The sequence below is a fragment of the Labeo rohita genome, chromosome 17 (genome assembly GCF_022985175.1).
Source record: "Labeo rohita strain BAU-BD-2019 chromosome 17, IGBB_LRoh.1.0, whole genome shotgun sequence".
Taxonomy (NCBI): Eukaryota; Metazoa; Chordata; class Actinopteri; order Cypriniformes; family Cyprinidae; genus Labeo; species Labeo rohita.
This window is the reverse complement of record NC_066885.1, coordinates 11,876,753-11,893,088: the sequence shown is the minus strand read 5'-3', so window position 1 is coordinate 11,893,088 and position 16,336 is coordinate 11,876,753. Positions and strand designations below refer to the sequence as shown.

The 16,336-nt window shown below is 35.1% G+C and overlaps 1 protein-coding gene across 1 annotated transcript in view; it reads left to right on the top strand.

The window, feature by feature from the left end:
- Positions 1-2,974, top strand: part of dicer1 (dicer 1, ribonuclease type III) — a 38,906-nt gene extending 35,932 nt beyond the window's left edge. Inside the window, exon 29 of the mRNA XM_051133497.1 lies at positions 1,278-2,974. Within this exon, the coding sequence (XP_050989454.1) occupies positions 1,278-1,443 (166 nt within the window). The 3' untranslated portion in view covers positions 1,444-2,974. The remainder of the gene's footprint in view (positions 1-1,277) is intronic.
- The last annotated feature ends 13,362 nt before the right edge of the window (positions 2,975-16,336 follow it).

The following is a 16,336-nucleotide window of genomic DNA, read 5'->3' as shown; positions in this document are numbered from 1 at the left end:
ATATTAACAAAATATATATTTTATTACAATTATTATATAAATTATTATAAGTTATATACAAATTATTGTTATTAATAGTACCGATAATAATAGTAGTAGTAGTAATAATAATAATAATAATAATAATAATAATATTATTATTATTATTATTATTATTATTATTATTATTATTATTTAATCTGTGTATCAGAACCTTTTGGATAATTTCATTGTTAATAATTAAAAATATGTATGTTATTAAAATTATTCTTAAATTATTATGTTATACTAATTGTTTATTACTATTATTATTAGTAGTAGTAGTATTAATAATTATTATTTAATCTATGTATACATTTTTTGGTTAATTTTATTAGTAATTAAAAATACATATTTTATAAAAATTAAATTGTTATATACTAATTGTTGTTAATTAATAATAATTATTATTACTATTATTTAATCTATGTATCAACATTTTGGTTAATTTCATTGTTAATTATATATTAATAAATATATACAAATTGTTATATACAAATTGTGTTGTTATTATTAATAGTAAAATTATTATTATTATTATTTTATCTATGTATCAATTTTGTTTATACAAATTGTTGTTTATTGTTATTAAAAGTATTAATAATGATTATAATATGATTATTATAAATGTTTTATTTATCATTGTATCAGAACCTTTTAGTTAATTTCATTCTTAATTAAAAATGTATATCTTATTAAAATTATTAAATTATTGTTATATACTAATTGTTGTTAATTACTATTAATAATATATATAGTAATCAAAATAATAAGAAATTATTATTATTATTATTATTATTATTATTAATATTATTTAATCTATGCATCACATTTTTTTGTTTATACAAATTGGTGTTAATTATTATTATTTAAATTATCACTTTAAGTTATTATAAGTTATAATCTATGAATTTTTTGTTAATTTCATTGTTAATAATTAAAATACATATTTTATTCAAATTAAGCTATATACAAATTATTATTATTAATAGTACAATAAATAATAGTGTATAATGCTAATTTATAAAATTCATAATAATAACAACCATAATAGTTGTTGTTTTTGTTAATTTTTAATCAATGTATCAAAATATTTGGTTAATTTCATAATTAATTATAAATATACTTTTTTTTTTTTTTTTTAAATTAATAAATAATTAAATTAATAATATATATATATTTGCATCAATAATTATTGTTATTGTTTGTTATATTTGTAGTCACAGTCATATCTGTTTTTCTTTTTCTCTCTCCGACAGCCCCGCGGAGAGAACCTACGATGGAAAAGTACGGGTGACGGTGGAAGTGGTGGGCAAAGGCAAGTTCAAAGGCGTGGGACGCAGCTACCGGATAGCCAAGTCAGCGGCCGCCCGCCGAGCCCTGCGCAGTCTCAAAGCCAATCAACCTCAGGTCCAAAACAACTGAGCTTCAGACAACAGACACCCCAACGCAACCAGTCAAAAAACACAGCAGAACCCCATCTCGACAGCAGTTTACGGTCTAGCGACGAATCGTGGCCGACTGCGTTCTCACCGGGGTTGTCAAACTCAAAAGTATCAAGTCAAAAGATTATAGCCTAATTCACATAGGGTTCATATTTCATTTTATTCTTTACGTGCGCAAACACAATTTTTTTTTTTTTCCTCTCCCCAGCTTTGTTTGATCACGAGTGCTATTTTATGTATTGCAAGTGTTAAGAAAAAGGTCAGGTCTTCTTTTCCCTCCCCCTATTTTTATTAACATTAAAAAGATATATGCTCTGCTTTGTGGTAGTGGTTAAAAAGCTAAAGCTTATAGTTAGTATTACAGTGTACATAGTTTAAACTCCAAGGTATCAACTAAATAAGAAAAAAACAGTGACATAAAACACAAAATTCCTCAATCTGTGCACTAGTGCCAGTTTTGCTGCCGCTTGGCAGAAAGGGCACATGGAAAGAGATGATGTTGGTGTGAATCTTGAGATGCATTCTCAATCAAAATTGCACTTCTCTAGGGTCCGCTTTTATTTTGACTAATCATGAACGTGTTTTTTTTTTTTTTTGTCAGATCACAGCAAAATCATTTAGATCTGTGGTGTGTTGAAAGAGAAATGCCCTCGCATCCTTAAGACGGATAGGAATTCGACATTCCCGATTACTGTAATCAGCGTACTTGTAAACGGCACTTGAGGATGCATGTTCGTGTAGCCAATCGGATGGTTGTATAGACGTCATAGAGCTACGTTATATTAAAAAATATGACTTTAAATGTTTATTACGACATATTCGTTGATACTTGGGTTTCAGTAATGTCTTTTGATACTGATAATGATGATATTTAGTTGACAAGTCTTTATGAACATTAGATGTCTCCATAGACTGTCTTGACTGACTTAGTTTTGATATAACGACACGAACGATAAACAGGAGGACATATCACCTGGGAAAATATGCTGCAGATTTTATATTTAAAACGGAAAAATAGGATCGGATAATTCTGTAAGACACAAAGCACCTTTACGTACGTCTTTAGGACAAACCAATATTTCGCTAGATGACTTCACGTGCATCGCCTACCAAAGTCGATACTGATGCAGCGTTGTGAGGTTGCACCTGTTAAATCAAATCCCTTAACATTCACACGTTTGGAGATGTGGTAACCAGCCTTTGTTTTTAGTGTAAATGTGTTGTAGCCTCTTGTCTAAGCCTAAATGTTTTCATTTTAATAGGCATTCTTCACTTGAATACCTCAGTTAATTGCATGCATTTTTTTTTTTTGGTGCTATGTTTAAGCTTGAATTTCTCATCTTTTTGCACTGTAACTGTATTACCTCTTAATTTACCTTTTTGAAATCTGTTGGGTTGGTTTTCTGTTCTGTCAGCTCGTCAAGCTGTAGAAATGTTTCCCCCGTTTTGTTATTTCTTGGTTTTTATGCTTGAAGGGGAAATGCTGAGAAAAAAAAAAAAAAAAAAAGAAACGTTCTCCGCACATAAGCTTGATGACTCTCTGACGAGCTCGGATTTTCCTTCACACGTGCATCCGATCAGAAGGGTTACTTAACACTTGAGAAAATCGATAGATTGCACTCTGACACGTTCTTATAAGCCATGCATCTCGCCTTTGTCACTTTCCTCTCTTGCAGTCTTACCAACTCTAATTATGGTTAAAAACAAAAAAAACGGACACCCTTATTGAAAGTGTTACTCCACCCTAAAATGAAAGTTTTGTTATGAATTTCTTACCTCAGTGTCGTTTCAAACCCGTAAAAGCTTCGTCGTCTTCGGAACACAATATAAGATATTTTGGATGAAAACCGGGAGGTTTGTGACTGTCCCATTGATTGCCAAGTAACGTAAAAGGCCCAGAAAAGTATAAAAGACGTCGTCAAAATAGTCCATCTGCCATCAGTGGTTCAAGCATAATTTTACGAAGCTACGAGAATACTTTTTGTACGCAAAGAAAACAAAAATAACGACTTTATTCAACAATTCGTCTCCTCTTCATCACCGCAGCACCATTTTAGAGAATATCCGCTGGGCGCAAACAGTGTACGCTGTTCTGTGTCACGTGGATACGCTGTTTTCATTCGAAATTAAAGTGTAAATAAACGTAGAAAACGTATCTGTGTTGTGTGGCCCAGCGGATGCACTTCAAAATGGCGCTGCGGTGATTTAGAGGAGACGAATTGTTCAATAAAGTTGTTATTTTTGTTTTCTTTGCGTAAAAAAACGTATTATCGTAGCTTCGTACAATTATGCTTGAACCACTAATGGCAGACAGACCACAGTAGTCAACATTTGAAGTGGATCAAAACTTTTCATCAAAGTTGTCCTAAAACCAAAACAATATCTGTTCTTGTCTTAGGACAACTTTTTTTGATCCACTTCAAATGTTGACTACTATATTTTGACGACAACTTTCGTACTTTTCTGTGTCTGGACAGTGGTATTTACTTGGCAGTCAACGGCACAGTCACAAACCTCCCGGTTTTCATCCGAAATATCTTAAATTGTGTTCCGAAGACGAACGAAGCTTTCACAGGTTTGGAAGGAACGACATGGCGGTAAGTGATTAATGACAAAATTTAATTTTGGGGTGGAGTAACCCTTGAAGGCTACCTAACATTTCCCCTTCCTCGTTCTGTCTATACTTCAGTTATTATGTTACGGACAAACTATTCCTGAAGTTACATAATCCCAGGCATTTCTACCTCAGAAGATCCTTGCGAATAGTTTGGCCTTATCATAAAACGTGGATGAATATATTTGCCTTTTTACAAATCTGAATGGCATTAAGGCACAGTATTGTATATGCTCATCAGCACCTTACAGGGGGATAAATATATATTCTCACGACTATTTGCACTAGAATACATTCCCACTGACATTGAATTTGCATCTTTCAAATGGAGTTTGCTCTAAAGTGGTGCCTTTCAACCTTGATGTAACATCGTAACACTCTTCTCTCATCCTTTGCTACTACTTCGCATTATGATTCATATATGGTGAAGGACTTTTGGTGCCATGCTTCATACTGGATATTGCCTTCCGATTTTAATTTTGTGGCATGCAAGTTTGACATTTTCCTGCTTAAAGGATATTAAAACTGTTCTAGCCCATTACAGCCGAACATTTGAAGCTCCAGAGTGAGTGCAATCTGGTTCCGTTTTAGCAAGAGTTGAGTGACCCTCTCAGTCGCAACCCCAGAGTATTTAAAGTCATTGGAAATGAATGGGTTTCCGTATTCCAGTGGCGTGAGTTTGCGTATCAGGGTCAGTGTGCGCCGGCCCTGCGATATGACACTGTTTCTGTAACTCGTAACCCTCAGACTATTGCAACTTTTTTTTTGTGTTGTTTTCCAGCTTGTTACGTTTTTTTTTTTCCAAGCCTGAAAGGCACACACTTATTTTCCTTCACCTTTTGTTTAAGCTTTCCTCTCACTGTTTTTAACTTTCAGAGAATGTGAAATCACACATATGGTGCCACCGCATGGATATGGAGATTTTTTTTTTTTTTTTTGATTTCCCGGACTTTTATTTTCACAACCGTCATGCCAGAGCTTGTCCCACAGAACAGATATCATTGTAAAACAAGGAAAAATTGGAGTTTTCATCATCTGTGGGAGTGTTTTCTTAAAGTGGTCCTCCATCGTATCATATGCTGCAGATTGTATTTTCCTTCATGGTGGAGAATAATTTTTGTGTGTGTTGTTTCTTTTTCTTTTTAAACATGTAGCACAAATAAGCATTGCACTCGGGCGCCATACTTTACCTCATGTCAGAACGAGAAAAAAAATACAAAACGTGTATATATGATGCCGTAACGTTTAAAGGAATAACTTGTGGTTTTGGCCTTGCTGCTGTTTGCATCGCTGGTATTTTACCAATGTATTTAAAAGTGATCAGAGAGATACAATGTGCCTGCAGGATATCATCAGAGAAAATACACTGTAGAAAAGTAGTTTCGAATCTCTACAATCTGGGGCTAAATACGTGTCCTGTGTGTACATTCATGTCCTGCCTTAATGTAATACTTTGAATATGGAATTGTAATGTAACCCGTCAAGTCCTTCGACTGGCATGATTTTGAAATGATGATAAAATCTCACCCGTCACCTTCTTCCTACACATATTAGTTCTAGAGTATATAAATCCTGATGTATTAGTGCATGTAAGTGAAGCCTCTTCCTTCTCACCCACCTGTATTTCCTTTTTAGACTAAATACGTTGTATAGATCTGATTAAATTGGCCCTGAGGTTATTTAAAGGGCTTTATTTCATAGCAAAGTGTCATACTTTTTCAATGCCTGATTTCAAGTCAAATGCACTCTTAGCAGCAGCAAGGTGTTCAATGACGACATGGCAGGACTGGAATGAGTGGCTTGCTCCTTTTGAAGGGGCTTATGGGAATGTTGAGCACCGTAGAGCACTAACAGTACGGGGATTTTAAAACGGGGAATTATGGGCCACAAAACTGCAGCGCAACTTCTGTTTTTTTTAAGGGACGTGTATTTAAATGACTATTTCTCATTCATACTGTATCAGTGCTGCAGTGGTTTGCATTCTGCACCTTATGGATCACAAAAACCTTTAAGAATTCTGTTTCCCCCCCTTTTTTTAAGTAATTGTAGCTGAGTATATCTACAATAAAGTTATGGTATGGTCGTTCATTTGTGTGCGTACGTGTGTTCTTTACGCATCCTGAAAGGAGGAATGATGTATTAGGTTGTTTTATGAGCTGCGCGGCTGCGGCTACTAATACTGTGTGAAAAGCCGGTCACAGGCCACAGTGTAAGTGTGGGCTTCGCTGTGATGACCTCAGTATTTTCCTAACCCAAGGAGAGCTCTTGCCTCCCGTTTACGAGCCGCTCGGGTTTAGACGGACTCGGCAAGCATGACCGATGTTTTAATCACATTTGCACAGAGCCTTATGTAATAGATGAAGTAGGTATGAACTGTGTTTGCAAGTATACTTTTTCACTCTCGGCGGGCCTTTTTATGGTGTTGTGTATCCATTTCGCCGCTTACACATTTTGTATGGCTGCATCGATGTTTGCCAAGAGGTAGAAAGAGAAAAGTTGGAGTGCTCACTCTTGGTAGGTGAGAAATGACCTCACATCAGCTGTGCAAGCATTGGCGCTTATATTCTGATAGGAGAGTTTTGCCACAGTATTACTATTTCTAATTAAAAGTTGGATTCGAAAAGACACGTGAATTCAGCAGTATATCAAATTCTGATTCCTAGTGTGATGTTTGTTGAGTCCACCTACAGTAGAGTCCAGAAGTCTGAGACCACACTGAAAATCTGAAATGGTTTTAGGGTTTTGGGTTTAAATAAGAAATATTTAAAATGTTTATTACTTTTCAAATGCTTAATTGCGAATAATCGCATCCAAAGTTTTTGTTTACATATGTGTGTGTACTGTGTATATCTGTTATCTATATATAAGACACACACATACATATATATTTTACATATATTTACATTCATATAATTGATATTTAATATATAAACATAACATTTTTCTCAAATATATACATGCATGTTTTTGTATTTATATATACAGAATAAATATACACAGTACACACGCATATATTAAGTACACAAACTTTAATTTTGGATGCGATTATTTGCAATTAATCATTGCCCAGCAAAAAAAAAAAAAAAAAGAAAAATGAAAATTCTGTCAATAATTACTCACCCTCTTTCCTCGTTCCAAACCTGTAAGACCTTTGTTCATCTTCAGAACACAAATTAAGATATTTTTGATGAAATCTGAGAGCTTTCTGACCCTTCATGGACAGCAACGCAACTACCACGTTCAAGACCCAGAAAGGTTGTAAGGACATCGATAAAATATTTCATGTGACTTTAGTGGTTCAGCCTTAATTTTATGAGCAATGGGAATACAACAGCTAGCATTACACAATTTAACAGACAACTTGTCACTGGTATCAGAGTCAATAAAGCGTATACTTACCTGTAGCTGCCCACAAGCACTACACTTCGGCATAACGGTAACCAAAAAAAAATTCAACAGAAAGTCTTTTTAATGTTAATTTATGTGTAGTGTAAAAAAAACAAAAAAAAGGGGTCATCGGATGCCCATTTTCCATAAGTTGATATGATTCTTTAGGGTCTTAATGAAAAGTCTATAACATGCTTTGGTTAAAAATTCTCAATGGTAGTGTAAATAACACCTTTTTTACCTTGCCAAAATCAGCTCTGCAAAAATCATCCTGTTCTGGTCGAGGTTGCTTTAAATGTTAATGAGCTCTGGTCAGCCCGTCCCTCTCTTTCTCTGTGGAGTGATGAGCCTGTTTACTTTAGACATGTTTAGCCGCTAAACTTGCTAAGTAGCACGTTATTAGGAAAAGCAATTGCCTTTCGGATATATGTAGATCGGGAGGCGCATTCCCTTCACAAACAAATGTAATCCACTGCATCTTCAGCGGCTCAGATGTCAGGAGTAAATGACAACCGATATGTTCATTATTACATCCAGCAACACAACACCTCAATCGCTCAATTCTTTACCTTACATCCCTGCTCCGGCATCGAAACAATGGAGGTCAGACTATTACAGCTGACAGGTCTGAGGTAAGACGCTCGTGGCAATCAACTATGGTGGGAGTGGCGTCACACCAACAGACATCTGAGAATGGCTCGATTTTAAAAAAGGGGATATTATTTTTATAGATTAATTAAAAACCACAGCATGTATTTTTATCATTATAGTGTAGATGTGTATAGACATTGCCAACACACATGAATGTTCTAACAACATGTAAAAGTGAACATTGCATCTGATGACCCCTTTAAATTCAACCAATATGTTCCCTATCCAATGCAAAGCATGCTGGGTACTAGCCTCTGTCCATTTTTTTTTTTAATTTCAAGACAATTTAATTGTTACTACATTTTTTTAAAAGATATTTAGAGTTTAAAATCACACACAATATGGAGTTGATGTCATTATGTCAACAGAACTCATCAAAATTATGTTGGCAAACTTAAGTTTTAATTAAATTAATAAATTACTATTTTCAGTGCACATTGTAAGTTGTTGTAATGGCTCTGCTGAAATTCTTCTTAGAGTGCTTTCTTCCACTTATTGAGATGGAACTAAAAATACCAACGTATTCTGAAAGAGTTATGACCTGGTTATTTTTATCGAATCACAAATGTGTATGAATCATTCAGAGCAGTTTTATAATTAACCTGAATTACTTACTGATGTTGTCATGTCTGACTTCAGGACCAAGAACTGATACTGTTATTTTGTAGGCTACTTATACGGATAGTTCACACAAAAATGAAAATTACCCCATGACTTACTTACACTCAAGCCACCCTAGGTGTATACGACTTTTTTGCTTTTAGACGAATACAATCAGTTACATTTAAAAAGAACAATGTTCTGGCTCTTCCAGACTTTATAAGTGCATGGCTGCTGAGATTTTGAAGTCCAATAAAGTGCATCCATCCATCATAAAAAGTACTCCACATGAATCTGGGGGGGGTAAATAAAGGCCTTCTGAAGTAAATCAATCTGTTTGTGTAAGAAGAATATCCATATTTAATCTTGCTAAATCGTTATCTCTAGATTCCACTAACTGTCATATGATGTTCACGAGAGAGTCGCATTACAGCAAATGAAGTAGGACATAATGCAGAAACGCAGTGGAGAAAGGAAAACAAAACACAAATCAGAAATGCAAAACAAGGATTCGTAAAGAAAAATGTTGGAGTATTTTAATATAAGCCAAAAGGAGACTGGATTTCTTTCGCTGTAAAAAAAAACTTGGTCTCATGAGACTAGCATATTCTCACGGAAGCTTAGGCTATGCCTGCATCCGCTGGAATGCCACTCTCTTGTGAACGCACGTACGACGATTAGCACGTAAGCTACATATTGCAACAAATGCATCAATTCACTTCAGGCCTTTATTAAAGGCACAATATGTACGTTTTCGCTGCTAGAGGGCACATATTCAAAACAAAGAAAGAACTAAAGGTGTAGTTTGATGACACTGTAATTGTGTGTGGAATCATGGGAGTTGTAGTCTTCATTCCCACAGCTGATGCAATCTGATGGGACTTGGGCAGAAATCATGTCCATGGATGAGCTAATGTATTAAAGACCTTACTGTAGTCACTGTAGTATAAAGAGGGTGGGGCTGTAAGTCATGGAAGCAAAATGGGGACGCTGGAGCGATTGCTAATGAAGAACGAGCGCGATACACAGCTCGAAACATGCATGCGTATGTTAGGTAAAATAGTGCTGTTTTATCATACTGGATACATTTGAGTGTGTTGAAAGTTCGGTTATGATGCTACTTTGTGCGTTTGTCACCTGTCTAATAAAATGCATAACATTAAAGTGTATTTGGGGTTTCTGTGTTTTCTACAAAACAAAACCGGGAAATCAAGGGTGTATGACGTCATTGGCAGGGGACACAAGGTCACGGTCCATTACGCTAGTTAAAATTACTTATTTCTCTCAATTTAAACACTCTTGCAAACATTTGGTATAGTGTACGTACACAAGTCAAAAAAATATATAACACTGTTCTAGTGGTTTTTGGATATTTTAATCAAGAATATTATATATTGTGCCTTTAACCCCCCAAAGCAGTGTGGAGCACTTTTTATGACGGATGGATGTACTTTATTGGACTTCAAAATCTCAACAGCCATTCACTGCCATTATAAATCTTGGAAGAGTCAGAGTCATATTTTTTTATATATAATTTAATATAAGATTGTATTTGTCTGAAAGATAAGAAGTCATATACACCTAGGATGGCTTGAGGTTGAGTAAATCGTGAGGTAATTTTCATTTTTGGTGAACTATTCTTTCAAGGCTAGTGAGATTCCAGCGTACTTACTGACAGATATAAAATAAAGGAATGAATTTTAGCCACATTTACTTTTATTGACATGATCTAAATATTTCTTACACAAATTCATTTGTTGAAAGCACCCTAATGGAAATCAATAAATTTCTTATAATTTTCATTCCTAATTAAGTTTTTGAAGGTTTGTGTGTGGTGTAGTTACAATATCTACCAGCAGGGGTTAACAGGGTCATACTAACCAGCCAAACCTTGACCCCTTGATCCAAACAATGTCAGAGGGTGTAATATTTCATTCATTATTTCAAAATGTACATCTTGGTTTTTGGAGTCTTTGAGGCTGTGTTCATGACTCCAGCTCTGACAAGGGGAGTTGATTAAACTGCTTTGCATCATTTAAAAGCACAAAAAAATACTCTCAAACAGATTTTACCAAAGTGCAGCGCTCTTGATGAAGTGCTTGTAGCAGATCACCTGGGCCATGTCCGCTGAGATAATCTAGGAGGGAAAAGTTGAACAAGGCTTTGTTCATCAAAATGTAGATAAAGGAGGAAAAGAAATATCTATAGCTGTTGAAAAGACATACATATGCTTCTCTGGGTAATATATGTAGGTGGAATGCAAATGGCGGCCAGTGCGCTGGGCTGGGATCAGGCGGGGCTGATATGCTGAGTGTGGGAATGAGAGGCTAATGGTGACTTATTACCTGTGTTGACAATGTGCAGGCTTGTGCCGTGTCATTTGAGCCATTTATTCTCCGCGCTATAAAAACAAAGAGATGACGAATAAATATGCAGAGGGGGCTCATTGTTTTCCGCTTGCTCAGTTGCCAAAACTTTTTACTGACCTTTCGAGCGCAGGTCCCAAACCAGCGCTAAACCGTCTGTCACTCAGCGCACACGCGCTTACACAAGTCGCCCTTTCGACCTCAGCATCTTGTTTTTCTCTCTTTTAAGCTCCGGGAGCAGGCGACAATCGAAATCGAGCGTAGCAGGCATTCCGTGCCGTGCTCATGCGCTCATTTGTTTCCCTCTTTTGTACAGTCGCTCTCGATTCCCCTTCACATGAGGATTACAGTGCGCTACAGTCGGGCCGTTACAATGCGCAGAACTCGAACGGGTTATTAATGCGCCGGTTTACTGATGGCCCTTCAGCTTCAGGAGCGGGCCTGCGCTTCCTCACGTGTAATTAGATCCAGCTCCGTGCACCCTGTCTTAAGGGCAGGCCGACGAATAACCCCGGCATCAGGAGAGATAAGGATCGCACGCGCTTCCACATGTACGGCCCCAAATCAGCAATCACATTTAGCATCACTCTATCAGTCAAATCTCTTTTTCTCCATTGGTTTGTGGTTCTTTCTGTGTCTGTTGGTGACAGAGTACTCGTTCTAGGAATTGCTGGTTGGACGCTGTGGTCCGTGGAGTTGATTTGCATCATCAGCTTGAGAATCTCTGTTAATTCATTGAGCAGATGCTTTTATCCGAAGGGACTTGTAAATGAGGAATACTACAACAGAAGTGATTCATCATAAGGAGACTAATGTGAGAAGTTTTGCAATACAAATTCTAGCATTGCTTAGAAAATGTTAGAATGAGCTAGTACAGATATTTAAGTGAACTCTAGATAGGAGTCTATACACTGTCGTTTAACGGTTTGTGGTCATTACGTTTTTTTGGGGGGTTTTTTTGTCTATTGAAAGAAATTAATATTTAAACTTTCAGTCAAAAGTTTTTGAACAGTAAGATTTTTAATGTTTTTTAAAGAAGTCTCTTCTTCAAGCCTGCATTTATTTGATTAAAAATACAGCAAAAGTAGTAATATTGTGAAATATTTTTAGTATTTAAAATAACTGCTTTCTATTTTAATATATTTTAAAATGTAATTATTCCTGTGATCATACATTTTAAGCCTCATTACTCCAGTCTTCAGTGTCACATGATCCTTCAGAAATCATTCTAATATGCTGATTTGCTGTTCAAGAAACATTTTTTATTATTATTATCAATCATTTTGTAATCATTTAAAACTGTTGAATACTTTTTTTTAGGATTCTTTGATTAATAAAAAGATCCAAAGATCAGCATTTATCTGAAATAAAAAACTTTTGTAACATTATAAGAAATTATATAAATTAATATTTGTATTTAGCAATGATGCTTTAAATTAATCAAAAGTGATGATAAAGACATTTAAAATGTTACAAAAAATTCTATTTCAGATAAATGCTATTCTTCTGAACTTTCTATTCAACAAAGTAACCTGAAAACATTCTACTCAGCTATATATATATATATTTAGAATATTAAAATGATTTTTGAAGGATCTTGTGACTGTAGTGATGCTAAAAATTCACCTTTGAAACCATAGGAATAAAATACATTTTAAAATATATTCAAATAGAAAACAGTTATTTTAAATAGTAAAAATATTTCAAAATGTTACTGTTTTTGCTGTACTTTGGATAAAATAAGTGCAGGCTTGAAGAGCAAAGAGACCTCCTTAGAAAACATTAAAAATCTTACTGTTCAAAAACTTTTGACTGGTAGTTTATATGACAGTAAAGACTTTTGCATTGTTATCAAAAATCTTTTTTTAAAAAGTCTGCTCTTTTTACTATTCATCAAAGAATCTTGAAAATATATAATGGTTAATGGTTTTCACAAAAATAATAAGCAGCACAACTGTTTTCAACACTGACAACAATAAAACGTTTCTTGTGCACCAAACGTAGGATATTCAAATAATTTCTGTAGGATCATGTGACACTGAAGACGCTAATGATGCTGAAAATTCAGCTTTGCCATTACAAAAATCAGTTATATTTCAAGATATATTCAAATCGAAACAGTTATTTTCAATTGTAATATTCTACAATATTACTGTTTTTATTGTATTTTGAGTCTTCTTTCAAAAATATTTTTAAAAAAAAATTACACACATATATATATATATATATATACACATACATACATATATATATATATATATAATTAAAACAAATTGAACATATGGACAACATATAAACAAATTCAGTGTGTTCAACTGGTAAAGCAAATTGTTTTAAGTCACACAAAACCACTGCTCTAATGCCCTCTCTTTCCTCTTAATGTAGTTCATTAGTGGAGTAAACAGCAAGGGTCCTGGGCCCCTTACCAGCATATGTATGTCTGTGCGGTGCATCTGAAAGCTCTGTCTCACGGGGGGATTAACTCTCGGGGGCTCAGGTGTTAATGGAGTGTCAGAATAAACACACTCTTAATCCCCGCTATCTTTTCACTTGTACAATTAGGAAGTCAGTTGTTAGCTGTCTAATACACCACTAGAACCATTGTCTCCCTATTTAGGATGAATTGGCTCATGCTAATTGCTTCATCTCATTATGCATGGAGAGCTTTGTAAGCGGTTTAGAATGAGAGCGTCCCCAGCACTCTGTTAACACTGTGGATTTTGTTTGGGAACATTATGGATGCGTAACACAACGGGAAATTCATGTACACAGCTATTAATAGCTTGTATGTTTAGTTTATCCCCCTTTTTGCTTTAGTAACCAGCGGCACACAAGCTGCATGAACTTAACAAGATTGTGTAGAACCAGATGTAGCAATAAAAATGTAATAGTGTTTCATAATAATACTGTTTGTACTTTTTTTATTAAATGAATGCAGCATTGGTAAACATAACAAACAATTGAAGAATTTAACCAAACAAATTTTGAACAGCTTTGTATGTATGTACAGCTTTACAGCTTCAGTATGTACCAGTCAAGTTTTTGAACAGTAAGATTTTTAATGTTTTTTTAAAGAAGTCTCTTTTGCTCACCAAGCCTGCATTTATTTGATCCAAAGTACAGCAAAAACAGTAAAACTCTGAAATATTTTTACTATTTAAAATAACTGTTTTGTATTTGAATATATTTTAAAATGTCATTTATTTCTGTGATCAAAGCTACATTTTCAGCATCATTTCTCCAGTGTTACACGATCCTTCAGAAAACATTTAAATATGCTGATTCAAAAAATACTTTTTTATTTTTTTTATTATTATCAATATTTAAAACAGTTGAGTACATTTTTTCAGGATTCTTTGATGAATAAAAAGATCCAAATATCAGCATTGATCTGAAATAAGCTTTTGAATTTTTTTATTATTTCAGATAAATGCTGTTCATCTGAACTACAAAGGAACCAGAAAAAATCTACTCCGCTGTTTTCAACATAACAAAAATAATAAATGTTTTTTTGAGCAGCAAATTAGAATATTAGAAAGCTTTCTGAAGGATGATGTGACTGGAGTAATGATGCTAAAAATTCAGCTTTGAAACAAATTACATTTTAAAATATATTCAAATAGAAAACAGTTATTTAAAATAGTAAAAAATTGATCAAATGATTACAGGCTCGGTGAGCAGAAGAGACTTCTTTAAAAAAACATTACAAATCTTACTGTTCAAAAACTTTTGACTGGTAGCGTATACATCAGGTTTTTATTCAATTACTGTATGTATATGTGAAATGTATATTATTAGATTTCACTCTAATGAAGCATGTAAGCACAGTAAAACCTTAAGTTTAAAGCATTTGTTACAATCATGAGAATGAGAAACGTATTCAGTGTCTCCAATATTTTGGCAGGCAAAGCATGTTTTGAGGCGTACAGTATGTATAATTAAAACCTGATGATCATGTTCTCCAGCATGATTTGAGATGGAGGTAAAGAACATCTCAGCATCTGTACAATGACCAATAAAGCAAAATTGCTTAACTGATCAGAAATGCTGCAAAATGTTCATTATTCATAATTTCCGTCCTCTTTATTTAGATCTAGATTTTCATTACGGTCTCACTTTTGGACCCCACTGTGTACGTGTACATATCGCTCACCAGTACGGAGAAAATGCATTGATACAGCTGTATTTCTTCATCAGCTTGAACAGAATTTAGCCATCACACAATTCCCCATTAATCTGCGCCAAGGACGTATTTTGCAAACACATTAGAACAACAATGCAGGCGGGCATATGTGTAATCTCTCATTTTGGGATTCTTAAATGCTGAACAGGAATGGAATATGAATATTTCTGAAAGCAAATCCCCAAAGAGCCCAGGTTATAATGTCCACAGTTAGCAGTAATGAGAGCAGGATGAAAGCCATGATCAGATGGTAATTACTATACACAGCTCCTCTGATGAGCCACTGGGTATGTTTGATTTGTCATCATCACCTGTCGTCAGCTCAGACAAGTCTGCCTCCCTTCTCCTCTCACTCCTGGCCACGCACCCATTTTCTCCTCTCATGAACCACAAAAGCAATCTGGGGAATATTGAAATGAAGTCTGAGCAGGGGGCTTTGGAACAGCATGACATCTCAGGCTGGCGAGATGCAGAAATAATTAACAGAATCATTTGGGTCCCAGGGCCTATTTCCATTTGCAATAACAGTGTTTTAGTCTTGAGTGGTGTCTGTAAATTGCCCCCACTGTTTGCAGAGGAGAGTAATGAGAGTTTAGTCTAACGGTCATGTTCCCCTCGTTTAACTCGAATGAGAAATGTCATCCGTCTGAGATGCAATCACGGGTCCGTCAGAATGGCATGTGCCAGTCCGAAAAGCAATGATTGAAGGAATACAGGAAGTGCAAAATTGACTTTCCTGACACACACACACATGAAAAATTGCATGACAAATTAAATACTTTTTCAAAAAGAAAATCTTGGCCTGGTCTCTGTGATCGACACCTGTTATCCTCAACTCAACCATCTGCGTTTAACCCGCTTCATATCCGTTGTTATGGACACGGATTATGGTATTTTATTTTTCACAGCCCACGCAGTTGTGTTCAGTGAAGTGGTTCAGCCTCTAATGCCTAACATCAGGTTTGTGGTCAGTCATGTTCCCTTTCATCTGAAGGTAATTACCCTTATACGCTGAACCTCCTGAGCAGAAACGCAGTGTTTGTTGAGACGTGATACAAAACAGTCGTGTGTC